The sequence below is a fragment of the Podarcis bocagei genome (assembly GCF_964188305.1).
Source record: "Podarcis bocagei genome assembly, chromosome: 16".
Taxonomy (NCBI): Eukaryota; Metazoa; Chordata; class Lepidosauria; order Squamata; family Lacertidae; genus Podarcis; species Podarcis bocagei.
Window position 1 is genome coordinate 30,187,850 of NC_138142.1, and position 26,789 is coordinate 30,214,638.

Sequence of the window (26,789 nt, forward strand, 5' to 3'; positions counted from 1 at the left end):
AGCAGCCCTAGTAGCACAAAGGTGGTGCCCTGAGCAGTATCACTCGTTGCTATGGAAATTCTGGGTACCAGCGAGGGAGATGCAGCCCATCATTCCTGGATGCAAAACAACAGGAATGTGTGTGGCTGTTGCAGGATGGCACCCTATTGGGGGAGGCTGGGGCAGAAGCCTTAAAAAAATGCACTGTTCATTATTATTATTTTTAATAGGAGAGGTGCTGAGATTTGTGGTAGTTTCCACAAAGCACCACAGAGGCCTGAATGAAGTGAGAGGGATGCTGGCATGGGTGAATTGAAAGGGCTCAAAAAAGATGAGGTACGGCTCAGCCCTGACACCTGCTGGATACTCTATATAGCAATTTCATTATAACAGTGTTAGGAGAATCCCTTTAAAACCATAGGGAGCAGCCATGGGGAGAGGGTAACTTTTGCTTGGGAAGAAGCCTCAAACTAAAGTTTCCGAGCACAATTCAAAATGTTGGTGCTGACCTTTAAAGCCCTAAATGGCCCAGTATACATGAAGGAGCGTCTCCATCCCTTTTGTTCAGCTGGGGGGGGGGTGATGATTCATCTCCAAGGGCCTTCTGGCGGTTCCCTCACTGCGAAAAGTGAGGTTATAAGGAACCAGGAAGAGGGCTTTCTCGGTAGTGGCGCCCACCCTGTGGAACGCCCTCCCATCAGATGTCAAGGAAATAAACAACTATATGACTTTTAGAAGACACCTGAAAGCAGCCCTGTTCAGGGAAGTTTTTTAATGTTTGATGTATTACTCCTTCTTTGAATGACAAGTTATATGTGTCCACGTAACCATCTCAACCTGTGGAGCTGGCGCTTCTGCAAGTGCCATGTAATGTTTGTTCCCCATCTGCAAGGAATCAGCTCCTCACTATGACAGTACCTGCTCTCTGGAACTCCCTGCCAACTGATATTAGGAAGGCACCTTTGCTATATTGTTTTCAACACCTGCTAAAAACTCTTTTGTATAGGCAAGCCCGCCGAGATTTTTAACTTTAGCATGTGATTTTATTTTATTATGTATATTTGTTTTAGACTTTTGCTCCGATTCATTTCTTGATAAATTTTAGCTCAACTTGTTTCGTTCCATCTTCCAAGTTTATTTGTGTTTTTCAAATGAACCTAGATTCATTATTTTTAATGAGTGTGTATTTACTCAGAGTTTTTTGTGATTAAGCAGGAAATACGTCTTATTAAATAACTTTTTAAAAGATTCAGGGATCGGAAAGATAACACAGCAGCACAGACATTCGAAGACACAGAGGGAAATTGTGAGATTATTTTTTTAAAAAGAAATCATTTACTGAAAAGGGACCGACAATAATTACAGTGGGAGTTCCAGTGTCAGGGCAGCCCTGACCAGAAGCCATGGACCTCTTGCCTTCCTCCCTGTCTTTTTCAGCAAGGCATCACCAGACCAGTCACTGGGCAGACTTAGCTCCCAGCACACAGCAGACGGGACAAGTGAAGCCGGCGCCATTCGCACTCCAAGCACTCTGGGGATCTGAATCTCAGTGTGCCCAAATGGAGGGAGCTGGTGCTCATTTCTTCTTTGCAGCTGCCAGTTCAGCTTCCTTTGCTTCAGCCTGAGCTGCCAATAACTCTTCGCGCTCTTTCAGGAAAGCAGCGTATTCCTCTGCATCAAGTCTAGAGGAGGGGGAAGAAGAAAGAGAATTGCACCTCCTTGCTTCACGCCAAGCCTATCTGCCCCATTTCCAGTTCTGCCCCACACCTTTCTCTGCTGCTTCACAGGGTTCACTGGTCAGGTGGGGCTCACCAGGTGAGGCAGGGCTGCTCGACCAGCTTCCTGGGAGGCAGATCACTGTTGCTTACAGGGAGAGAGAAGGGTGAAGCAGCAGGGAGATCAGTGCAATGTCCACCTCTCTGCTGCCTCGTCCCTCCTGGGCAAGAAACAGTGACCCACCTGCCAGGAAACTCCTTCCCACCTGGCAAGTTACTTTGGCTGCCTGTTGTATTCTGGTTCCCACCAACAGCCTCTCCTTACAATGGCATTGAGGGTCACCTCCTTGTGGCACCAAATTTCAGTTATTGTTTCCCCCCACAATACTCTCTCTTCCCACCACCACCTAAACCCCCCCCCCAAAAAAAACCAGGCCAGGAAGCAGAGGCTACATTAACACATGACCGTGATCCATACTTTCTGAATAAGCACCAGCCCATCTGAAGCCACCATTTGTTGTTGGCTTGCTATTTGTTTAGAAGATTGGTCAACCAATCGATCAGAGAGCTCTCCCACTGTAGCTCAAAAGGGGTCAAAATCCACAAACGAATCGAAAAATAAATAGGCACAAAACCATTGTCACCAAAACACAGATGAAATCAATAAAACCTTTTGAAACAAATAGAGGTAGCTAAGCAAAATGCCTGGGTGGGCTTGCTGGAAGACGTTTGCAGCAGCCGTCCTACCTCACAGGGTTGTTGTGGGGATAAAACTGGGAGGATGAGTACCACGTCCTTGGAGAAAAGGTGAATTATAAACAGAGCAACGACAAAACAATATAGTGAGAGCAACCGCTTAATGTCAATAGGCGCAGAGTTCCACAGCAAATGTGCTGCCACACGAAAGGGTCAAATCCCTGCAAATGTGGATTGGGATGGTGTGGCTTTATTCAAATTGCAAGTTCTGCAGATCAAAGTGATCCAACTGGGGTGGTGGGGAGATCCCTTAAGTAAACTGATCCCAAGCTGTTAAGGAAGCAAGAAACTATGGCCCCTCTTTTGGGCAGAACAGGAAGCTGAGGCTTCCCAGTTTCCTACTCCTGCCTTCCCCAAGGGTGGAGAAAACTGGGAAAATAACATGGACCAGCCCCCTGCTCATTCAATAAACTGAGAAGCCTCGTTTATCGTTGTATGCAAACTGCAACCAGAGTCTGCTTGTCCGCTGCCTCGTGGATTCTTCCCAAGGTCTGTGCTCTTCAGCCACTGATTCCCATGGGCACCAGTCACTTACTCTTTCACCACCTTGATGCCCAGCGACCGGGCAGTCCCCATGAGTGACAGGACAACCTTCTCGAGCGGCGTGTCGCGGAGCACGAAGTTCGGGTCCTGAGACTTCACCAGGGCGATTTCATACAAGTGCTTCAAGGTCACCATTCCTGCCACCTCGTGCCCTGCAGCACAGCAAAGAGAGGGTCTTAAAGCCAGGAAGAGCCAATTGGAGGTTTGCTACCAAAGCCCAAGAGGAGGAAATCCCAGCACACCTCAAAACTCCCAACATTTTTAGCCATGTGCGTTATCATGCACATGAGAGAGGGGGGGGGGAATTCATTTGAACTCAAAATATTCAAACTCCAAGGCTTATGCTTCCCCCAACACAATTTTGAACCTGTTCTAATGTGGGGCATGTACTTAGTGGTAACTCCAGAGGCTGTGCTAGACTGTCACAGCAAAAACAACAAATGGAAAAAACATCCTGCAGAGCATTAGAAGACTCCCAAAATCGTTTGAAAACCAAGGCATGGCTTCCAATTGGCTGCAGAAGTGTCTGAAAAACATCTGCAAACCGGAACACTCACTTCTGGGTTTGCGGCGTTAAGAGAGCCGATTTGTTTGGCAACTAAGCCATTTGGGAAGCAAGGTTCCACTGTACTTAAGTGATTTGAGCCTTGACAAACAGGTGGGAAAACCAATCCCAACCCAGAAGCCACTGGTGACAACATTGCCGGGACGCAGGGCTGCTGGTCCCGTGTCCCCCCCCCCCCCAGCTCTGGTGCCCAGGTGGCTCCTTTCTGCCATTCTCTCCCAGCGCTTTGCCTCTGGACCCTCACCCTACCCAGCAGCTTCCCTCCCTGGTTGTGTCTCTCACCAGGATTTGTTGCTCCCTTTTCTATGCCAGCCGCCGACAGCAGAAAATACGTGGCTGTTGGCTTGTTTATCTGAAGCTCGTACGATCGGTCAGGCTGCAAAAAGTACAGGGAAAAGCGAAGAGAGTTAAGTCAGCCATGCCTCAGAGATCTCTGGCAAAGGCGCAAACACAAAAATGAGGTGCAAACCAGGCGTGGGGCCCTCCAGATGTTCTGGACTACCACATCCATTATTATTAGTAACTCAGTGGTACAGCACATGTCTCAGGAGAGCTACCACCAGTCACTGTATACAACATGGGCCAAGGATCTGGCTCTGTGTAAGACGTCAAAAGTGGTTGGCACACGACCTGGGATCCTCCAGAGCAAGCTGCACACAGACGTATTTGAACTCTAGGGCCCAGGCACTCAAGGTTCAAGACAGACGTCCGCCTGCAAGATGTTTCCAGCCCTGCCTCTAAATAAATAGGTAAATTATGTTCTTCTCACCCGTACAATGATGCGTGTGGGCAGAGGGATCCCTTCCTTGATGTCCTTTGTGCGCTCATTGAAATCCTTGCAGAATTGCCCAATGGAGATGCCTCTCTGGAGGGGGACAGGAGACAGGAATCACGCAAAGTGATTTAGAAGGAAATTCAGAGGGCAGGTAGTCCAACACTTTGAGAAGTGCAGGATCGGGAAGAATTCAGGATGCAACCACAGCATTCTTGGGAGAAGGCGATCCACTTTCAGCTGAATTGCCTCCTGGAAAGTAAGTGCCCACCATGTCCCCAGGTGGCCTGTTCCAGTACTGAATAGGCTGTATCACATGTAGCTGAAATCTGCTCCCTGGCATTCCCCCCCCCCCATTGCTTCTAATCCTGCTGTCTGGACCAGAATCAAGTCTGTCCCAACTTGTGAGTGACAGCCCTTCAGCTATTTAAAGCCTGCTATTGTGTCTCTATTGGGACGCGGGTGGCGCTGTGGGTAAAACCTCAGCTCCTAGGACTTGCCGATCGCATGGTCGGCGGTTCGAATCCCCGTGGCGGGGTGCGCTCCCGTCGTTCGGTCCCAGTGCCTGCCAACCTAGCAGTTTGAAAGCACCCCCGGGTGCAAGTAGATAAATAGGGACCGCTTACCAGCGGGAAGGTAAACGGTGTTCCGTGTGCTGCGCTGGTTCGCCAGATGCAGCTTGTCACGCTGGCCATGTGACCCAGAAGAGGCCTGGCTCCCGGCCTCTAGAGTGAGATGAGCGCACAACCCTCGAGTCTGTCAAGACTGGCCCGTACGGGCAGGGGTACCTTTACCTTTACTATTGTGTCTCTACCCAATCTTCCTTTCTCTGGGTGCTAGAAGGATTTCAGGACTCAGCTCCCAAGCCTTTCCCCAGAAGGGGCAAACTCTCCTATAGCTGCCCTGTCTAAGCTTGGTGGGGGAGGTAACAGTGGGGGTGATGGTGGAGGAATCCCTTGTTCAGCCCAAGGGAATGCTTCCAGGGACCAAGTGGCCAATAGTGGGCAGGCTCAGAGGGAAAAGAGAGTGGAGGGGGAGGGAATGCAAATTTCACCACTCTACAATAGGCTAGTTTCTGCTCCAGCGCTGCTCCAGAAAAGAGGTGCAGCACAGCAGTCTATTTCTAAAGAGTGGTGCTGAGTCTCAAGCTGCTTGGATGTTAATTAACCCTTCTGGTTTGGAACCAGCTGCCTCCTTTAATCCTGGATGGACAGAGTCATTTCTTACACATCTATCCCACTCAAGGTGGCAAAGTTGGAGGGGCGAGGGGGCTTTTTCTCAAGTGGTTTCCTCCTGCCCGGGTGCTGAGCACACCCAGACCTGCGGCTGAGTGAATCACCTGCCCCTGGGACCGAAGAGGCACTCAGCATATGCTCAGAGGAACTCCCCGCCCCTCGACGGTTACTTCAATTGTGCCAGACTTGAATGAAGGCTCAAATGAAAACCACTTGGAAACAGTCCCACAGCCATGGCCCTTTGAATGGGCAAGAAAAACTGAATGACGGCGATGGTGAAACGAGGGAGTTTTGTGTGTACGTGTGTGTTTAAATCCTCCGTCCAAGAGCAGGCTGGGGGTGGGGAGACGCACACACAGGGATCCTCCTCCTCCTCCTCCTCCTTGAGGGAGGACAGACCGCCTCACCCTGTCTCTGCCTTGCTCTGAGCACATCGGGAGAGGTAGGTAGAAGCACACGCGGCCGGATCCCTGCAGGTATTGGAAGAAGGGAGGAGGGGAGGATGCGCCAGAGATCCCCCACCCCCGCCCGCGAGCAGTGGGGAGGGGGCCGAACCAGGATATCCTGTGTGCGTTTCCTTTGGCACAAGGAGCAACTGTAGAGCTGAGGAGGGGGGGGGGAAGGGGGAGGATGTGAATGGCAAGGACTCAACAGCCCACCCTCCCTCCCAGCGGCAAAAACAGGAAGGCTGAACAGGGACAGAGTCAAGCAGACACACACACACACACACACACACACACACACACACACACACACACACAGCTCCCATGCACTTGTCCAGCAAATACGTAGGTCCCTCCCCTCGACACCCCCAATCTAGAGGACGGAGATCCCTCCGGCATAATGCACAAACAGACACACAGAAACAGACACACATGCACACTTTCTACAAGGCTCCCCCGTCTAATAAAAACCAAATAAATCCAAGAATCAGGATACCTCCCTGTTATCTCTGTACACAAAGTGGTTCCCAACTCCTTGGGTGGGGGAATTTCACTCACAACTGGGGAAGACCCCATTCCCTCCCAGTCCTGTCTGGTATGCACCTGAGGATATATGAGCAGCAGAAAGAGTGCCTCTGAGGATGTACAGAGCAGCTCTCTCTCTCTCCTCACTGGGCAAATGGTGCCTCCATGCAGGCCTTGGCTTCTGCACTCCTGCTTGTTCTGAAGCCTCTTCCTACAGCCTTCATGCTCCTGAAAACCTTGGTCTGAGCAAGTTGAGCAGGCAGAGGGGGTCCCAAATCCCAGTGCCTTGTCCTTTCAAGAAGGATGAGGATTTGTATGGTAATTAAGGGGTGGGAGGGAGGAATGTCTCAGTTTTGTGGGGATTACTGGGGGTTGGGGGGAATGGACAGGGAACTGTGTCTGAACAGACCCAGAATAAGATCTTGGGGTTGTAGTGGATAAGTTTGTCTGACTGCAGAGAGGTTTAGTTTTGTGCATCTACTTCTGTTGCTCCACTTCTGCACTGGTCCAGAGTTAGCATAAAACTGTCCATACTGAGTCATTGCTGTGCTGTGATGATCTATGTGGTGGCTGTAACCCTGTGGGGAAGATTTGTGGGCCAGGTGTTGGGGGCAGGGTGCTCAAGCTGTCTGGATGCTATGCACTCTGACCTGGAAATGCTCCCCCACTCTTGTCCTAGATGTCTAAATGCATACTCTGCACATGGGCAGGGGCAGCCTCTCCTTAACTGCAACTTCAGCCAGCTTGACTGCTGGCTCAAATTTAAGCCCTTTGGATGTGCTCAGCACAAAATCTCCATGCGGGCATCCAAGTGACAATAAAGTTAAGGAAGGGTTCATTATCAATATTAATTCATAAATAATACTTCATGCCAGTACAAAAGAGGCAAGTCCCACGGCTGTGATTACTGTATTAGGGAAAGGGCTGGAAGTAAGACTGATTGCACTGCAATGCCTTTACAGAAATCCATGGTGCAGCCACACGGGGAACAAAAAGGGATAATGCAGAGCTGGGAAAGGTGCAGAAAACAAGGGCAACAAAAATTATCAGGGGGCTGGACAGCAACTGCACTAGGAGGAGATGTTACATTTGAAGCTTTTTAGTTTGAAAAAAGAGATGGTTAAGAGAAAGGTGAGCTGAGGTTTTTAAAAACTGTGATTCATGTGCAGTAGAAAGTTGATGGAGCGGAATTTGCCTGTTTCACATTAAAACCTGGAATGATCCAGTAAAATTGATTAGCAGTAGATTCAGGACTAAAGAAAAGCACACCTTTACCCAAATGCAGAATTAACAGGTTGTACCTAATGCTAGTCAAAGAGACTGTGTCAGCCTGTTGCAGCAAAACCAACAAGTATTGTGGCACCTTAAGAGACCCAACAAATTTATTACAGCAAAGGTTTTCACAAACTACAGTCCATGAAAGTTAGTGCAATCATAAATTTGTTAGTGTTTAACGTGCCACAATACTCTATTGTTGTTTCTGAATTCGTACCAGCCGCTTGCCACAGAAAGACTATCCAAGCCACTTGCAAAAACTTGAAGAGCATAACATACATTAACCATAAAATAAAAAAGAACAATGCATTACAGTGCAATTACAACAATCTATAAAACAGACCAATAAAACAGCAACAAAACACATACCATAAATAGACAGCAAAATCTTCAAAACCCATCAAATGTCTAGGAGAAAAGGTTAAGTTTTTAACCTGATGGCGTAAGGATGTTAACGATTGCAGGGAGACCTCCAGATGAGCAGGGGGAGGCATAATCAAAAAGGCCCCCTCTCAAGTGACACGAGCTCAGACTCTATTAATGTTGGCAGCACATATTATATAGCTTTTTAACAAATACCCAAAGGGCGTTACACACATTGCCTGTATGCATTTAATCCTTGCAACAACCCTGAAAAGTAGGCCTGCATTCTTATCCTCATATTGCAGACTGGTGGTGGTGGGGAGACTGAGAGGGGCTTCGCTAAGGCCGCCTAGGAAGTTCATGGTCCAGACGTGTTTTGAAGGAGGGGCTTCCTGGTTCAAAGCCCAAATGTCTCAGGTCTGGTTTGGGATGAAGCGAAAGAAGAGGTGGGCTTTCAGGAGAACTGACCAGGGAAAAGGCGATTGGAGGTTTTAAACCAATGGGTCTTTGCAGGTCCCCCCCCCCCAACCCGGCTTCAAAGTCCACAGTCATGGCGTTTCCAGTGATCAGATGGGATCAGCAATCTGGCGTTTTAAGACAAAGGCGGTTGCTTCAGCCTTCCGATAACGGATACTGACAGGGCATGAAGAAGGCACCCCCAACTAGGCAGTTCAACTGTGCAAAAGCAAGAGTGACCTTTTCTACAGGCTGGCACGAGTCACAAAGTAAGTGGAGCAAAGCAATTTTATTTATATGCCCCCTACCCCCACTGCTGTTCTTTGCAGCTCATGTGAATAGGCTTCAGCAACCAACCACAGCCCCAGCCTGACCGCGACACTGAAGCCAGAAGGCCCCAGCAAGCCCTGATGACGCTGGTTTTACCTACACATCCCTAGAAGATTTGCCTCTTCTCATGTATGCCTCCTCTACAGCCTTTTCAGTGGTTGCAAATACCTTTTTTTTTTTTTTATTCACCTAGAGGCTTTTTAATAGTGTTTTCAGTTTGAGCTTTTTTTACGCTATCTCTATCGTTGACAAAACTGCTGTTCATTTTTAACTGTGTTATTTTCCTTTTTCCTTTTTTTTTTGAGCATTGTTTTGCTTATATGCCACCAAGGAAATATTTACTGATGGGCAAATTAAAAATAAAATAGAAATTTAATTAATTAATTAAAAATAGGCCACAACCAAGTCCCCCCCCCCCAATTTATTTGATTAAATGCATAGTTTTGGAAGCGTTGAAGCTCAGTTTGCTTTGCATGCAAAAGGTCCCAGGATTGATCCCCAGCTTCTCCAGCAGGGCTGGGAGAGAATCCTGTCTGAAATGCTGGAATGCCACTGCCAGTCAGTGCACGCAGTACCAGCTAGATGGGATCACAGGGTCTGACTCATTACAAGACAGTTTCCAATGTTCCAGAGCTCTCTCTTTCTCACTCCTTTCAGATGGGAAAGCAAGATCCTCAGAAAATGCCCCCCCCCCACTTCCTTCTTATTTTCCTTCATTGTATGCTCTCCTCTTTCTCCCCTCCCCCCCAAAGGCACCATGGAGCAGCAGGCCCCCAACATCCCACACACCTGCGTGGCAGCTGTGGTCATCGTCTGCACTATGGGGGCGATGGACGTCTACCTGGTGGAGCAGAGCACAGGGGCCCGGCGCCTGGGAGTTGGCGCCCTTGCCCTGGCTGGGGACCTCTTCTTCTTGCTTGTGCTACGCTACGCGACCATGTGGGTAGGCAGCGAGGTGAGGCCGGCCCAGCGAGGCTACGCCATGGTGCTGTGGTTTCTCTTTGCCTTCGCGCTGGAGATCAAGCTCTACTTCGTCTACCAGCACTACGCAACCGAGGGGCGGGCGCCTGACCCGCTGGCCCGGCGCACCCTGACCCTCCTGCTCTCCATCTGCATCCCTGCCCTTTACACAGTCCTTGGAGCCACTGAGCTGGTGGCCCAGGCCTCCGCCAGCTTCCGGAAGAAAGACGAACTGCGCGGGCGCCTCTTTTGGGTGGTCTTGGACCTGCTGGATGTGCTGGAGATTCAGGCCAGCCTGTGGGAGCCGCAGCGGCGGGTGCTCCCCCTGTGGGCTGAGGGCCTGACCTTCTTCTACTGCTATGGCCTCCTGCTGATTCTCCCTTGTGTCTCGCTAAATGAGCTGGGGGTGCAGGGCCCTCGCCCTGGCGCGCTCTACCCACTCCTGAGTCTGGCCAGCGTCAACGTGGCCACCATCTTCATCCGCGGAGGGCTGTTGCTCCTCTGCCATGACCAGCGCATCTCCTCCATCTTCATGGGGAAGAACTTCTTGGCCATTGCGCTAAAGTGTTGCGCTGCCCTCCAGCACCACAGAAGCACTCGGGGCAGAAGGGAAACAGGCCACAGCCACATCCGAGGCAGCCGGGGCCTTGGACATACTCAACCAATGGATGAGCAGCTCCGTAGAAACACAGATGAAACACACCTTGGGCACCTGACACCTGACAGGGTTTACAAGTGTGCTCAGGCCACGGCTGGCATGCCCTATGGACACAGCCCAGGTGAACCACAGCAAGCGATGGCTGAAGTCTCCTACAGACAGCCGCAGGCTACAGAAGAACAGTTCCACTGCTGCGTCCAAACCACCAGTCACCAGCTCCACAGACACTGCCACCTTAAAAGCCAAGGGTCAGAGCACTGCAGGCACACTACTCAACTTTCCCCAAGAGCGCCACCAGCCGCCACTGGTCCCTCCACTTCCAGAGGACTCAGAACAGGTCAGCACATACAGCTCAAGTCTGTCTGGGGCGGACTGTGAGATACCTTTTCTGTGATGCTGTCTGGCAAACAGCCTCACTTTTCTCTTGGGTGCCCTCACTGGAAACAGAGGGCCAAAAGGGCACTGGGTGTATCAGCAAGAGTGTAACAACAGAACCTTCATAGGGGGAGGCTGCCTCTACACTGGTCATTTGCTGTGAGAAAGCCACACTTCATTGACACACTTTTTGCAGGGCATCTACACAACCAAAACACCCTCATCTCATGTTTTCCCTATTCAACTTCCTCCCCTCCACCCCAGCTCAGAAAATCCCATTTAAACATAAAAATGGATGCTACACACTATTTTCTCAGGTGTAGATAACCCAGCTGTTGCAGCCTAGACAGGTCAATAATGCCCTGTACAGATTGTGCTCGAGAAATGTCCTTCTCTATGGTCTGCCTCTCCTGTCTAAGAATCACTGCCGTCACTTTAGCTCCTCCCTCTCCAAATATTGTTGCCTTTGTATCAGTCCCCACTCCCCTCCTTTGCAGCAGGAGAATGCAGCTAATGGTGGGGTGGGAATACTTAACCTCCACCCGACCCAATACACACACCATGGCCCCAATACAAATGGCCTCCTCCATAATATATGGGACTGGGATACAAGGACTGCTCGCTTGGACTACAGTATTTTGTTTGGATTCCAGAAGTCTGGAATTAGATACTGTTCAGGTTCTGGGTTAAAGCAGAATGGCAATGATCAGCTACTGCTAAATCATCCACACCTGGAGGCACCTTCAGCCACCTGAGCATAATGGGCACAGAAGAACTAGGATCTGCTCTTATGTCTTGGGTTCCTAATTTTGTTACAGTAATTGATCTGCACCCCATAAGCTCAGAAACAGCAGAGTTAAGTTTTGTCACATGTGTCCTTAGAAATCAAATCTCACAACGTGTGCTTCTTCGTACCACAAAGGAGGTCTGGGAGACACAATCCTGCTGCCGAGGGAGTGGGAAAGTTTTTTCGCTCTTGCAGCCAGCTTCATTTCTATCTTCTATTCTCAAAATTGCCAAAACAGTTTCTTAAAGGAAATCACCACTTCCATGTCCCTTATCTTAAGAAAAGCAGCTTAGCAAAATGACTAACCAAACTACATGGCTGTGATTCACTCTATTTTGCTTACGATTGGATAAGGATTGTATCTGAGCTGGGGGTTCAGCTCCAGAACGTGAAGCAATAAAGAAGAGAGTGCCTCTAAGCATGTCAAGAGTGTTCTTCCCCCCTGCCCACTCTTACCAGTGAACAAGGGCAATCAACTTCTACACACATCTGGGGTTTAACAGCAGGGCCTCCAGAACACATTGCCCAGCGTTTCAAGACTTAGCTGCTAATTTTGTGTGCATATACATATATACCTCACTGCCATGGTACAGATGGGGGGGGAGGTGGGGGGAGAGAAGGTTCAGAAGAATCCCAACAAGTTCATGCAATCGAAGGACTAGGGAGCGGGTTTCCAAGCAAAACAGTATAACTGCTCAGTTGATCCAAGCCCAAGCACTCAATTGCCACCTTCCAGCCAGTTAGCTACACCTTCATTATTTTCATTATGATCAATACCAGTGATTTTAATCAAAGGCAGAGAAGAAAACAGCAAAAACGATTATTTTTTAAAAGGAGCCAATTTATGTCCCAAATTGTGGCCCGCTTGCAAATGAAACTCCCTTAGTGATCTAGCCTCACACTTCAATTCTGCTAGACCTCCCTTCCTCCTAACCCTCTCCCATGCATACCTGCCCAAGGATAGGTCCTAAGGGTGGTCCAGGAACAGCCTGCCCAGCTCGGATGATCGACCGGATCAAATTTCCAGGTTCCACCTTTTGTACTGCTTTAGAAGCAGCACGGGATATCTTCGACATCGTAATTCAAGTTCTGGCTAGATCTGAATTAGAAAAAGTCAAATTTAATATTATTAAAAAGATTGCTAGACAATGTCATCTCTGGACAGATTACAAAAAAAACACATATAAAACCAAAAGCACATCAATTTCACAACTAAGGAGAAGTAACAATGGCTTAAAACTATACAGAACTCAGGATAAGATAATCTTCCCCAACCTGGTGCCCTCCAAATGTTTTGGACTACAACTTCCATTAGCCCCAGTCGGAATGACCCAAGGTCAGGAATGATGGGAATTGTTATTATTTATTTTTATTATTTATTAAATTTGTATACCGTCCTATACCCACAGGAATCTGGAAGACTCCAAGCTGGGGAAAGACAAAATAATCAAAGTATCTAAAAACCAGCACATAAGAATCAATACTCTAAAGCCGTGGTTCCCAACGTGGGGCACACGGACCACAGGGGGGCAATTTGATTTTTAAGGGGGGCAAATCAAGAATGAGTTATTAACAGTGAATGGCCTTTTAAGCTTCCTACACGTGAACAGGAGTTCACTTTTTGAATAACAAGAATTATGTCACAGTGGGGAGGGCATCAGGATTTTAGAGATGCTTAGGTGGGGCATGACCAAAAAAAGGGTTGGGAACCACAGCTCTAAAGCGTCAGTAATCTTTAACCCAAACTGGAAGAAATGCAATGACAAGTTGGGGTAGCTGGTGTCCCTTGTGACTGAAAGCAGAAAGCAGGCCGACAGGATGTGGAGCCAGAGCCTATTGGAGCCTATTGTTACATTGGAAATCCAACCACGGGCATTGATCAAAATTCCCCAGGCGCCAGGCACATTTTGCTACTGGTGCAGGTCCAATTACGACTCCATGGAGATTTCTGGGTGCCAGGTTGGCAACCACAGTTTGTAAACCTCTGCCTTAATCCATAGTTAATTTCTATTTCCATTTCCATTGTGTGTGTTTCTCCTTCTTGCATACTGGGACAAGTGAATTGTTGCAAGAGCAAGCCACAGTACAGCAATTTAATCGAGATCACGGAATCGCAGTGTTAGAAGGGACCCCAGGAGTCATCTAGTCCAACACCCTGGTGAACAGACATTCTGTTGTGGCAACCATAACCTAGGTTTAAGGTGCCATTTGGCACCCAGCTTATACACCTGAGTTTCTAACACTGACTACGAGTGTCCCCCCCCCACTTATGTGCAACTGGCTAGCCTGTGACATTCTAACCTGAAAATTGCAGGAGATGGCTCATGAGTCCTCATGGCTCACGAGGAGACCCTTCCTGGAGCCCAAAGAGGACATCAGGAGAGACAAGAGCTGCCGCTGGGCTTTGAGAATTTGTTAGATATATTTTCTGAAAATATAGCTGAAGGAATAGGGTACTTTTTAGGAGGAATTATGGGACGTAGGGGCCTTGGCTCAGTTTCAGGAAGGGAAAGGCTGAAGGTCAGGGGTGAGAAATCATTCTAGTGATACCACATTTAGAAAAGTAACCTCTTTGCATTAAGGTGCTATTAACCCAGAGCAACAACCAGCTTCTGCTTCACAAACATGGGCTAAAGTGCAGCTGGGGATGCACTCCTTCTATATAGTATTTAACCATCAATTCTTATTCCCAGGGAACTCTGACAATTGTAGCCCTAGGAGGGGAACAGAGGCCTTCCAACAACTCTCAGCACCCTTACAAGACTCCAGTTCCAATGACTCTTAAAGGGCTGTCACAGTGCTTTAAAAGTCTGGTGTGGCCTTTGTATGAGGCAGCTTCAGCTGCATGTCTATTTAAACCCCTAAATTTGCTCTTAGGGGGGAGCGCCATAGCTCAGTGGCAAAGCACAGTCTCTGCGTGCAGAAGCTCCAATCCCTGCAGAGCCGCTGCCAGACAGTGCAGACAACGCTAGACTACATGGGCGAACGGTCTAAGGCAACTTCCAGGCTCACTCTCCCCGTTGGTCACCCCAAGTTCAACCTCCCCGCATCTTTTTAGCCACTGACCCCTCTTACCTTCCACTCACTCAAAGCGTCTCCTCCGCGGCCCTGGGCGCAGCCATCTTGGGTCACGGAGGTCAAAGGCGCGCTGAATTCTGGGAACGCTTCTCCTTTCCCCCACCCTTCCCTCGCCACCAAGCTGCCCAAAATGGCGTCCGTCCCCATAGCAACCGCAGTCCTCAGCACAGAGCTAAGAAATTAGAGAGGCGCACAACTCGACTTGCAAGTGTCAGAGCAGAAAATAGTTACTCGTGGAAATCAGTTGAGATTTTAACGTATCTGCGATTAGTCATGGCAGCAAATGCGTCCCCTTGTCCCGCCAAAAAAGGAGCAGAAGATGTAATTTTACTCAGAAGTAAGCTCCACTAGTTAGTTAGTTAGTTAGTTAGTTAGTTAGTTAGTTAATTAATTAAGAAGAGAGATATAGACCTCAGTTCAGCTGCATGCAAGCCAATGACAGAACATGAAACTTCTACATGCAATTGAGTACTGTACTGGGTTTACCCTGGAGAAGTTCCAAGAGCGGAATATGTGGATTGTTGTTGGGGTTTTTTTGCAATCTTCTCAAGGGGTTTTCATATGAGGGATTTTTTTTGGCTGGCAATCCAACCAATGAGCCTCGGCGCTTCTTCTGATCTGCTGTGGACCACACTGCAGGGCTTTCCTAAACTACTATCTCTCTCATCACTGCCTCCCCAAAACCCTGTAAGAGGAGTGGGGTGACAGTGGAGTTGCTGTACGCTGCTGTCTCAGCCCATCAATTATTATTATTATTTCTTATGTATTAGTTTTCTCAGCCACCCTTCACAACTTTAAAAATATAGCATAAAAAAACAGCTAAACCACACTACAATCAACAGAACAAGGCAGGTCCTAAAATATCAGGTGTCAAAGGCCAGGGTAAAGTCTTCAGCACATGACACCCCCCAAAAGAAATTGTGCTTGGCAGGAGAGAATTCCACAACTACAATGTGGAGAATGGGTCTAACAGCACCAGATGACAACATAAGGTTATTGGAAACAACCCTCTCAGCCTCAGCCTGACCCACAACCTCCGCTAGAAGTATAATGCACCTGTCAACCTCAGCCTTCCATCCTGAAACAAAGGGACAGCATATTGAATTTGCATTGGTAAGGCTATTATTAAAATGATGAAAAGGTTTTCTCTAAGTTATCCTTTTTTCTTTACACAAAATAAGGCCAGAGTTAGAAAAAGCATGAAATGCATTCTTTGCGGCTGCCATTTGTTTGAGGGTGGACATGCTAAGTCACAAAGCTACATCAAAATCTTGAATTTCTCCATTGATTTCTATAGGAAACTCCCACTTCCACAAAGGAGGGCAATGGCTTCTAGGTTCAAACTATGGGATATACAACAAAATGTTGCAGCACGGGCCACTCCTATTCAGGGTTCTAGCCAGCCATGCCCTTTTCCATTCCATTCCCGCCAACTCTCTTCAGGGGTCTCTTTTTATTCTCTTTCTACAGCCAGCCAGCCTTCCACGGCCACTGACTATGCTCAGTCCTCATTGGGTTGTTTGGGGGATTTTTGTCCCCTTAAGGGTTTTTTTCTAATGTTTTTGTACTCTTGTAAATCCTGCAGCTTCCCCAAGCCCCCTCTTGTGCACAGAAAGTGCCCTACTGCCTACATAACCATTAGTTTTGCCTACATAACAGGTGGCACAGGGACCATATTTTCATTCTGAGGGCCACACTCTTTTCTGAGTAACCCTCTGGGGGCCGCATTCCAATGGTGGAAGGCAAAAGTTGGCAGAACAGTGAATAGAAATTTTTCTTTTGTACCAGATGTCTAGTTTTTACCCCTACTCACACACCCCTCTCTATCCCTGATCCAGAAAAAGCAAGAGGACACATTTCAGCCAAACAAAAGTAGCGTATTTTTCGCTCTATAACACGCACCAGACCATAACACGCACGTAGTTTTTAGAGGAGGAAAACAAGAAAAAAATATTCTAAACGAAACAGTGGATGTATGATTTTTGTGGTTCATGCTATGGCCACAGACGTGTGATCTGACAGTGAGTTTGGAGTAGCCCAATGCAAAAACCCTGAGGATCCATGTGGATCCATGCTTTGTAACTACGTTTTAAGTGGGGAGGGAAGGAAAAGCACTCAAGGGACAAGGAGCACGCATGGGGTGTGTGGAGAAGGATGCTGCTAATAATGCTATTTAGCGAGCTGAGTGGGGAGGAGAGAGGGACAGAGCCTGCTTGCTTTAAAGGAGCCAACTGGACAGGAGCCGCTTACACTCTCCTCTCCCGCTTTGCTCCTTTAAAGAAGCAGGCTCTCTGTCCCTCTCTCCTCCCCACTCAGCGGCTCTTCTCCCGCTTTGCTGTTTCAAAGCGAGCCGCGGAGGAGGGAAGGAAGGGGAACCATGGATCCTCTGCTCACGACTGCAGCAGATTCCCCCTGCCACCCGTAGGCATTCCCTCCATAACACGCACAGACATTTCCCCTTACTTTCTAGGAGGAAAAAAGTGAGTGTTATGGTGCAAAAAATACGGTACTTGGGTGTGCAAAGTAGGTCTGGTGCAGGGTTTGGTGTGGGGAGAGTTCTGAGAGGCTTGAGGGAGAGGCTAAATGGGTCACATTCAGCCCACGGGGCTTGAGATTCCTGCTTCTGAGTTATGCTGGAATTACCGTATTTGTGCAGCACAGCGATAATGGAGAAAACCACTTGCCAAATCAGCATAATAAAAGGTCACCAGACTTTTTGTGCCATTTGGGAATTAACTTTATTACTTATATAGATATGACTAATTTTCAGAGACATCCACCCACAGTTTACATGCAGATTTGGGGGAAAGACTGAAACATCTGGATTCATCTTCTCCGCTTCTGACTTTGTTTTTTATATGTGGTGACGGGAATATTGTTTGCCTTTTGAGGGGTACAGAGACATGCAACTTTTTACAGATGTTTCCAGGGTCCTCTAATGAAGAAAACTTAAGCATTGTACCTAGAACAAAAGTTTTTGATACTGACTAGTTATATATATATTTGCATTGTTTTTTGTCAATAAGTATTAAATAAAAGCAAAAACTGTGAAAACAGGAGGCTGGACTAAATGAGTCCTTTTTTTAGTTTTTTATTTATACTTTTCAAATATATACATTTCATTATTTTTCCAATCCATTTAACATTTCAAATTTTGACTTCCTTCCCCCTCTTTCTGCGGTTCCTTAAATTAATTTTTTTCATACCTTCTGCATATCAAAATTCATTTAATTTACTCATTTAATTATCTAAAGTAAATATATAGTCTTACAAAACTGCAGGTTATTACAATTATCCTGCTAATGTTTCAATCTGTTTACAATATCTGTAAATATTCAATAAACCATTTCCATTCTTTTATAAAAAGTTTGTTATCTTGATTTCTTATTCTTCTGGTAAGTTTAGCCATTTCTGCATAAGTTTTTGAATCCATTCTTCCTTTACTGGGACTTCTGCTTCTTTCCATTTTTGGGCAAGTAACATTCTTGCTGCTGTAGTAACATACATAAATAAATTTCTATACAATTTAGGTAGTTCTGTCCCTATAATTCCCAAAAGAAAAGCTTCTGGAGTTTTTTTAAAATGAAAGTTATTTTGAACATCTTTTTCAATTCATTATATATCATTTCCCTGGGAAATGGACTAGATGAGCCCTTCTTACGGTGCAGGGAGCTGAACTCTTGGGCTATTACTATTATTTTTCTATCTTGTTTTTTCTGCCCTTCTCACTTCAGTCATAAAAGTCGTCTTTATCATGCAAGCTGTCATCTTTGCTTGCTTCCTCTGCGTCAGCCCAGAGATCTGTGGAGAGAAAAGGGTATGGCCATGGATTGAAGCGTCTCCTACAGTGTATTTCAGTATATTCCCTACTTTTGCAGGGCATTGGGGAACCTGCAGCCCTCCATATGTTGCTGGACTACTGCTCCTATAATCCCTGACTATTCTAGCTGAGGCTGAAGGGCACAGGAGACCAGCAACATCTGGAAGGCCAGAAGTTCCTCACCCCTGCTCTGTAGAAATATGCAGTCTCCTAGCAACACAGAGATCACTATTTTTTCCGCAGTTTGGTTGTACTCTTTTAGCTTGAGATGCCAGCGATTGAACCTGGACCTTCTTTATGCAGAGCCTAGATTCTACCACTGACTTTTAGTCCTTCCCTGTTTGTATCCCGGGGCCACTTCCAGACCACCCACCCACCGACATACCCTACACATAATCTATATCTACTGCATGTTTTTTTGCTCCTTAAAAGTGCTTCTTGAGAAACTGGTTCCACTCCGGCAATGAAAGCTCGTTACAGATTGATTCTGCATTATCCCACAGGGTGTCCATTTGAAAATAGATGAAAACAAATGTAGGCAATGGATAGGGGCAGTTTGTATCCACACTTGCCCAAATACATTGAGGGTGGGTGTATATCAAGATCATAATCTCCTCTTTCTTCTTCATTTACCTAGGCATGTGCAGCAAGGAAAAGGCATGGATAACATAATTGGGGTGTGGGGAGGGTGGGGATTATAATACATTGCTCAGGAAACTGAACCCACCCTTGTGGACATCTAAAATCAATCTAGATTGAAATGAGCAAGTTGAGGACTAGCATGAATTATTCCAAATTGAGAAAAACTACATTTTTGTGCTACAAACAGGTTAGTGAGCATGCTGCCTACACCCAGTCTTTATTGAACATTCATCCTGATTCATTTGCGGAGTGTTTACACATCTTCCTTTTAATCATTTGTACATTCCCTACTTTCCATTGCATTTCCCCAATGCTTTCCTAACTACAAAAATCTATTCTTTTTTTTCTTTTCTTTTTTGAAAAAAGTGTTGTTGCACCATGGTGACAAAACACTTCAATCCACTCTGATCGGGGAAGACGACATTTCCAGTATGTGCTCGAATCATTCCCGCAAAATAGCAGCAGCCTGGAGGCATCCTCAGGTTGTGCAATTAAAGTGAATTTGGTGCCCTTGAGCAACAAATCTGCTTGGAAAAAAACACACACAAAACCACCTCCCAGACTTTTTGTGATGAGTAAAGTGGAAGGAAAATGAACTGGAAAGTATGGGACAACATTTGTTTGGCACAATGTCATATATAACCTCCCAACAAATAAATCAGAATGAACATTCAATAAACAGTAGATGTTGTATAAGCTCCCTACTAAATGTGTGCAAAACGTATCGGGATGAACTATCAATAGACAGGTTGTCTGGAGTGGCATGGTTATTATCCTGAGAGATTCAGTTTTGGCTGCCATTTCTCTGTGCCCAAGAAATTTCCTCTCACCTGGGATCCTTTGAAGATCTGCCTCACTCTGCTGATCCCTGTGGAGAAAGAAAATCAGATCCTGAAAACTGGGGATCCAAATGCAGAAATGCTCCAAACAGGGCTTCACTGCAATACCAGAGTTGTGTCCCACACTGAGCTTCTCCTCCACCCCACCCCACCCTTGCCCCTCTTTGCACTTCCAAGCTGGCCTGGCTAGGATTCCAGGTTCCATATAGCTCACAACCCCTCTGTTACTGCAGTCAGAGGGAATAACCTACTCCTGTTTTGTTTCTTTCAGTGGGTTGTGTTTGCAGACCCTCCAAGTGTCCCTGTTTTCCAGTCGTCCTGGTTTCTGATTTGATCCTGGAATATCCCTCTTTTCCTTAGTACGTCCCTATTTTCATTGGAGTAATGCTGGAGGCAGGGCTGGATTTAGGTTTGATGAGGCCCTAAGCTCCTGAAGGTAATGGGGCCCTTATATGTCCAGCTGTCCTTTTGCCTGCCCTGCATCTTCCAACATTCACCTGGCCTTGGTTTCTAGCATTGTGAGAGAGACTGCATGGATATTGGAACCGCATAACTCCAAGGTCCACTAGGTTCAGTGGGTCTTCCTCACAAGCAAGTGACTCATAAGAGCATTGTCTGGGAGCCGCTAGATGGCGCCTTGTTATCATGGGATAATTGGTATTCGAGGCAATGGAGGATCTGATGACAAAGCGAGGGATGAAAGATGAAAATTCATCAGAAGGATGAATCATCTTCCTTATCAAGAAAGGCACAAATAGCTGGTGGTTTTCGGCTTAGGAAAAGCCGAAAGAGGAGACAAGCGTCTTCTAAGGTCATGGTGAGGGATGTGGGTAGAGTTAATAAGTCCAGTTCTCTTGCAAAGATGTTTAGATGGACTTCCTTGGAGAGGCAGGACATCCAGGTGCTATTTAGGAACCTAAGGAGCTGCTTTATCCCAGGGTCAGACTATTTGTCCACATAGGCCAGTATTGGCTACTCAGGCATCCAATTAAATTGATCGGAGGCAGACACATGATGCGTATAAAATGAAGTACAAGCAACTCCTCATTTGCGCAGGGGTTACGTTCCAAGGCACCATACATTGAAGGGAAATCGTGTATATTGGGAACCCCATTGAAAAAGCCTGTAAACGCACTCTAAACCTCTGGAAAACCTTGAAAAACTCTTTAAAAAACCCAAAACTCCACCAAACTCCATCACAATCACTCCCTCCAAACCTCCTTGTTCAAACTCTAAAACTCCACAGACCTCAAAGGTTGGCACAAAGGCTCATGGGATTGCTAGATGCCATTTTCACATTCCTTTAGGGCCGTTTTTGCCCCTTTCCATGCCACTTCCGGGTTTGCTTGTGCGCGGTCACACATGCCTCAAATGCGCATAAATGGGAAGTTGCCTGTTGTGATCTATGATTGCTCCATGGAGAAGGGCTGTAGCTCAGTGGCAGAGCACCCACTTTGGGCAGAAGGTCCTAGGTTTCATCCCTGATGTCTCCAGGCAAGACTGGGATAGTTCCTTCCCTGAAACCCTGGCAAGCCACTGGCAGTCAATCTAGACGAGGTTTTTCCCAAACTTTGGTCTCCCGCTATCTTTGGACTACAACTCCCACCATCCCTAGTTAGCAGGACAAGTGGTCAGGGATGATGGGACTTCTAGTCCCAAAGCAGCTGGAGACCCAAGTGTGGAAAACCTTAATCTAGACATTACTGAGCTAGATGAACCAATGGTCTGATTCTGTCTAAGACAGTTTCCAGTCTTCATGTTCCTTAAGATAGGATGGGGCGTAGATAAAGGAGGAGAATATGAGGCCCCACCTTGATTTCGGCTTTTTGGAGAAGGGAGCCAAGGCAGCTTCAATGTCTGTATCAGCTTCACTCTCTTCCACTTCCTCCTCCTCCTCTTCTTCTCCTTCACAAATGGATTCTGTTCCTGCATTCGATAAATACGTGTGAACTAGGAGAAATTTGACAGGAACAAGGGGGAAGATGGTGAGGGGTATAACCTGACATGGGAAAGTACTCCATCTCGGTTGCCAGATTCTCAGTTGTCTCTTTGTTAAAAGGACTTCCTGGGCAGAATTTAAACCAGCCTTCCCCAACCCAGGGCTCTCCAGTATCTGGGACATCTCATGGGGCTGATGGGAGTTGTAGTCCTATGCATGTGGAGAGCAACAGGTTAGGGAAGACTGGTTTAAACTGTTGCATTGGACCTCTAGAACAGTGTTTCCCAAACATGGGTCTCTGGCTGTATCCGGACTACAATTCCCACTATCCCTGACCACTGGTCTTGCTAGCTAGGGATGATGGGAGTTGTATTCCAAAAACAGCCGGAGACCCAAGTTTGGGAAACACTGCCTAGAACCTTAAATGATCTGGCACCAAGACACCTCAATGAACACTTCCTCCCAAATGAGATTCCATTTATTCAGTTCAGTGTCCCCAACCCAAATCCCGTTGTGTCGGATGAGAGATGAATGGTTACCATGGCTTTTCCCAACTGTGGTGCCCACTCAGTGGAACTCTCCTTGTTAATGAAGTAAATGGAGTTTTGAGACCAGGTGGCTGATTTCTTATTATCAATTAATCTCTGTCTGCTGCACTTTAGGATGCTTTTTATAATGTCCTTGGGTGCAATTCTAATTTGGGGGGCTGTAGATCACAGCGCTGGAGCACATGCTATGCACAGAGAAGCCACCAGGTTCAATCCTAGCATCTCCAAGGAAGGCTGGGAAAGACCTTTGATCAAAACCCTGGAGAGTCACTGCCAGTCAGTGTATAGAATACTAGGCTAGATGGAGCATGGGTCTGGCTTGTCATAAGAAAGCTTCCTGCTTTTCTGTTTGAATCAACCCTACAATGATGACTGGAATCTTACATTATTTTTAGAGGGAGGTCCATCACATCTTGGTCAGAGCACATGCTTTCTTTCATGCAGAAAACCACAGGTTCAGTCCTTCACAGGTTCCATCTCCAAGAAGTAGCTCCAGGAAAGACTGAAACTCTGGAGAGCCTCTGCCGGTCAGAGCAGACAATGCCGAGCTAGATGGACCAATGGACATACTGCTTTGTTTCCAATCAGTGCATGTCCCATAGCTTCTTGCTGAAATCCTGCAGCTTTTCACAGCATAAATGTCCTGGGGTGGATTTTTGTGTGTCCCACTTTTTTGTATTATAACACAAGAGTGCCCCTTCTGATGACAAGAAGATTGAGAAGGCATCATGGAACAACTAAGAAAGCAGAATGACGTGCGGACAGTCCAGTATAAATCCACCACTGATGTGCTAATACATTAATGACACGTCGCAGAAGACACTCAGAAAAAGGGCAGCGGAAATGTCACCATACGTGCAGCCAGCGCTGTGCTTACCTTCCTCCATGAGCTTGACCCCCAGGGGTTGCCCATTCTGCAGACTGGAGGTCTGGCAGCTGCCGCTGTCATCCCTCAAAGAGAAGAAAGAAGAACAGTGATGGGGAAGGGGGGGTCCATCTCCCCACGCAAGATAGGGGAGGAGGGTTCTGCCCACCTTCCAGCCCACTGGAACACTGAGAACTTACTGCTCCGATGTGCCGCAGATCCTGGGTTCCAAAGGGAACTGCTCTGGACCAGTATTGATGCTGGCTACATCCTCTTCTGGGCTCCTGGCTCCCTCCTGGCTTTCTGGGCCTCCCTGCTCTTCACTGCTTCCTCCAGCCCTGTCTGGCTCACCATAATTTCTGCTGGTTCCTCCTTCCTCCTCATCCTCGATCCAGCTTCTTCCCTGGCCATTTCCATCTCCCATATCCAACTTCACTGCTGCCACCTGAGCTTCCAGCCCTGCAGTTGCCTCCCTGTTTTCTTGCACATTTTGAGTTCCCCCCAAAGATCCTGGTGCGTTGTTTCCTTCCCCTGTCCTGCTCTCACCCGCCACATGAATCCCACCCTCCTGTTCTCCCTGCCCAGGCTCCAGTACTTCAGCTCTACCACTTTCCAGGGGCTCCTCTTCATCCTGAGCTGCTGTTTCCCCTGGAGACCCATTGTCCCCAGACATTTTATCCCACCCCAAATCCAGACTTCCTGCAGCTTCGCCCACCTCACTGCCACTGCCTCTTCCCTTTTCCCGTTCCTCCTTTTCCCCAAGGTTTCCATCCTCCTGCCCATCCCGGCCCATTATTTCCTCTTGTCCCAAAAACTTGCTGGGCTCATGGATTATCGCTGTCTCATCCTCTTGCCGCAATCCTGGAAATCTGGAAACAGAAGGGGGTGGGAGGTTGTGAGGTCAAGGCCAACGGGCTCAGGTTCATAGGCTCCTTCCAAGAAATGCCAAGGATAGCAAGTTATTGAGTTTCTCCCCACTCCTGACAACTGTCCTGGTGGAGAACCAAGGGTGGCTGAGATTCCAGGGTGGTGGTAAGGATACCTGTTTGGGGGCACCTGGGACAAATCTTCACTTAAAACCGTTGTGGGAGCATCCTGGCACTGTTTCAGCTGCATCCCTTGCTGCCTCAGCAATGCCTTGGAGGCACTTTCAGCCACCCAGTGCTCCAAATCTGCCTCAGCTGTGTCCAGGCCACAGCCACCTGAGCTCATCCCCAGTGGTCCATGCTGGCCCCAAGAAGCTGGCGAGAGAAAGAGGGAAAATAGGTTTAAGTTTTACAGCTCACCTGGTGGCAGGACTTTAACTTGAAATTGGGCTCAGTCTTGAGACTTTGAGCACAAAGGCGAGAAATAAAAGCTGGGCGGACTTCTGAGCATGTGCAAAGTACCTTCCCTGATGGGCAGAAGGTTCTGTTCCCCAGAATTTCCTGGGTGTTGTTAAGAGATAGAATAAACCTGACGCCAGCATCCTTACCTGTTGTGTCCCTAAAAAGCATCGCAGCCTGTGACCTTCCTTGTGGGCTGCAGGCCAGGCTGCGACCGTTCCACCTCACCGATATGTTGTTCAGCTCCTCCCTGGAACATCCACTGCTGCTGCTTTCTTCCCTCGGGACCTCCCTTGTGATGGTGGTGCTGGCAGCAGGACTTTCGGTAGGGTGGTCCTCTGGCCCCTGGACTATGCTAGTCCTCTGCCATTCCTGGGAAAGGTCTCTCCTCAACCTGGTGGCCTCTCTAGGGATTGTCCAAGGTTGGGAGGACAGAGAAAAGGATCCACCTTGGTCAGGAGATATCAAGACTTCCTCATCCTTCTGGGGTTGCCATGGAGACCGCGAGGAAGACCAGGCCTGACTGCGATGTTCTCTGGAAATTTGGGAGCTGAGTGTTAAGGAGGGGAAAGGATGGGCCACGGAATGGCCCCAGCTCTTCCTGTGCTCCCTGAAACCTGACCAGAGTCTCCCATAAGTTTCTGGGCCCCAGGATCGCACCGTTTCAAAGGGGTGAAATGGCAACTGTTCTCTCTGGTGCCCGATTTCAAAAGGGAGCTTCCCATTCCAGTTAGCAGAGTGGGGTCTTGCCAGCAGTTCCTGGGATGCAAAGAGCAAAATAAAGGCATGTGGGAGCCAGAATGGGAAATATTTCAAATATTCACTCTTCAAGTGGTTATTTCCTTATGTTTGCTGGTGGTTTGAAATAAAACGAGGTTTGATTGTTTCTAAATGTATTTTAAAGAGCCCACAGCGAAAAGCTAATAGACAACCGTCAGCATCAGAAGGTGGATGCTATACCTCAAACTTCAGAACTAGAATCTGGATGACAAATATTTATTCCTGAATTTATAAACTGCTCTACCTTTAGAGAATTCCCCAATGGTGAACAAAAATGAAACATAAATAAATATTCTTTTTCGACTTTTATTGCAGAAATTATTTCAGAAATGTAAAAAGTCAGCAAAATGTCAGATTTGAATGGGACCCTCTTCAGATGCAAGGAAATAGGCCTGAAACTTATTTGGGGGGGCAGTGCTGGGGCACAATTTGCCCATTCCTAAATGCATATGAAATTTCACTTCAAAATAATATTGTTCATTGGGTTTTGGCACAGGGGATTATATAGTTCACAACAGCCACCTGAGTTAATTTACCTGTCTCACATCAGACCCCTGTGGCTTCTGAAGGCCTCTGCTCAGATGCGGAACGGATTCTTCATAGTCGCTCTGAAATAAAAAGTAGCTTTGGATCATCTGGGGGTGCCGATTTCTCCATCCCCAATTTTATCCACCAGCACCCCTTAGTTTAACTCTTGGCAGGTGAGGAGAGATTAGAACTTCGGATCAACCATTTGTTTTCTCAATCATGGGAGCATGAATCTAGCTCGGAAGGTTAACAGTGACCCAGGTGGGTCCTTCAAAAGGATGTTTCTGGGCCACCTGTTTCGCTCAGGTCGGGCTTGCGGGTTTCCTGTGATAGGCATCTGGCTGGCCACTGTAAGAACAAGATGCTGGATTAAGAAGAAGAAGAGTTTGATGAAAGTGATTGACCACATGGAAATGGCCGAGATGACTGGCAGAATCCGAGACCAGGGAGAGGAGTTGGTGGAAGAAGATTGGAAAAAGTTTAAAGAATATCTACAGAAATATTGTAAAATTTATGAATGTTAAATGGACGTTGGATGGAAAATAAGCGGTGTTGGTAAAAAGATTAATAAGAATATGTTAATATAGATTGATAATGAGGGAAAATGTATTTTTAATATAGGTTAAGATCTTGAGTAAAGTTAAGGATAGAGGGTAAGGATTTGCTGAATTAAATATCTGAACTGGAA

The 26,789-nt window shown here is 47.3% G+C and overlaps 3 protein-coding genes across 7 annotated transcripts; 1 reads left to right on the forward strand and 2 right to left on the reverse strand.

The window, feature by feature from the left end:
• Positions 1–1,291: 1,291 nt before the first annotated feature.
• On the reverse strand, positions 1,292–14,963 carry MRPL11 (mitochondrial ribosomal protein L11). Of its 2 annotated transcripts, none has more exons than XM_081174276.1 (6): positions 14,813–14,963; positions 12,688–12,836; positions 4,328–4,423; positions 3,841–3,934; positions 2,986–3,145; positions 1,292–1,661 (listed from the first exon to the last, which is right to left on the reverse strand). In XM_081174276.1, exons 2-6 carry the CDS (start codon positions 12,811–12,813, stop codon positions 1,556–1,558), a joined length of 582 nt encoding a protein of 193 aa, XP_081030402.1. In that variant the 5' UTR covers positions 12,814–12,836; positions 14,813–14,963; the 3' UTR covers positions 1,292–1,555. The 2 variants fall into 2 exon arrangements, with proteins under 2 accessions (XP_081030402.1, XP_081030403.1); XM_081174277.1 differs by having other exon boundaries at positions 14,824–14,909.
• On the forward strand, positions 5,048–12,155 carry LOC308575469 (transmembrane protein 121-like). 4 transcript variants are annotated; one of them, XM_081174183.1, is made up of 3 exons: positions 5,048–6,007; positions 8,477–8,896; positions 9,710–12,155. In XM_081174183.1, the coding sequence occupies exons 2-3, from the start codon at positions 8,815–8,817 to the stop codon at positions 10,951–10,953; spliced, it is 1,326 nt and encodes a 441-aa protein (XP_081030309.1). In that variant the 5' UTR covers positions 5,048–6,007; positions 8,477–8,814; the 3' UTR covers positions 10,954–12,155. The 4 variants fall into 4 exon arrangements, with proteins under 4 accessions (XP_081030309.1, XP_081030310.1, XP_081030312.1 ...); XM_081174184.1 differs by having other exon boundaries at positions 8,685–8,896; XM_081174186.1 differs by lacking the exon at positions 8,477–8,896 and adding an exon at positions 8,957–9,086.
• Positions 14,964–18,465: 3,502 nt separating the features above from the next.
• Positions 18,466–26,404, reverse strand: LOC308575423 (uncharacterized protein). Its single transcript, XM_081174050.1, has 8 exons — positions 26,110–26,404; positions 24,943–25,552; positions 24,511–24,709; positions 23,669–24,337; positions 23,481–23,554; positions 21,928–22,066; positions 20,108–20,145; positions 18,466–18,616 (listed from the first exon to the last, which is right to left on the reverse strand). Exons 1-8 carry the CDS (start codon positions 26,206–26,208, stop codon positions 18,546–18,548), a joined length of 1,899 nt encoding a protein of 632 aa, XP_081030176.1. The 5' UTR covers positions 26,209–26,404; the 3' UTR covers positions 18,466–18,545.
• Between the last annotated feature and the right edge of the window lie 385 nt (positions 26,405–26,789).

Bases quoted from the DNA above. Each gene is read 5' to 3' on its own strand.
- MRPL11 (XM_081174276.1), bottom strand. From the start codon at position 12,813: ATGTCGAAGATATCCCGTGCTGCTTCTAAAGCAGTACAAAAGGTGGAA. The intron at 4,424-12,687 runs GTATGCATGGGA...GTCCCCCTCCAG, and splicing joins TAGGACCTATCCTTGGGCAG to AGAGGCATCTCCATTGGGCA. The intron at 3,935-4,327 runs GTGAGAAGAACA...TACTTTTTGCAG, and splicing joins CCACACGCATCATTGTACGG to CCTGACCGATCGTACGAGCT.
- LOC308575469 (XM_081174183.1), top strand. From the start codon at position 8,815: ATGAAGAAGGCACCCCCAACTAGGCAGTTCAACTGTGCAAAAGCAAGA. The intron at 8,897-9,709 runs GTAAGTGGAGCA...TCCCCCCCAAAG, and splicing joins AGGCTGGCACGAGTCACAAA to GCACCATGGAGCAGCAGGCC.
- LOC308575423 (XM_081174050.1), bottom strand. From the start codon at position 26,208: ATGATCCAAAGCTACTTTTTATTTCAGAGCGACTATGAAGAATCCGTT. The intron at 24,710-24,942 runs GTAAGGATGCTG...TTCTCTCGCCAG, and splicing joins GCTTTTTAGGGACACAACAG to CTTCTTGGGGCCAGCATGGA. The intron at 20,146-21,927 runs GTGGGGCCTCAT...CTTTCTCCACAG, and splicing joins TCCAAAAAGCCGAAATCAAG to GGATCAGCAGAGTGAGGCAG.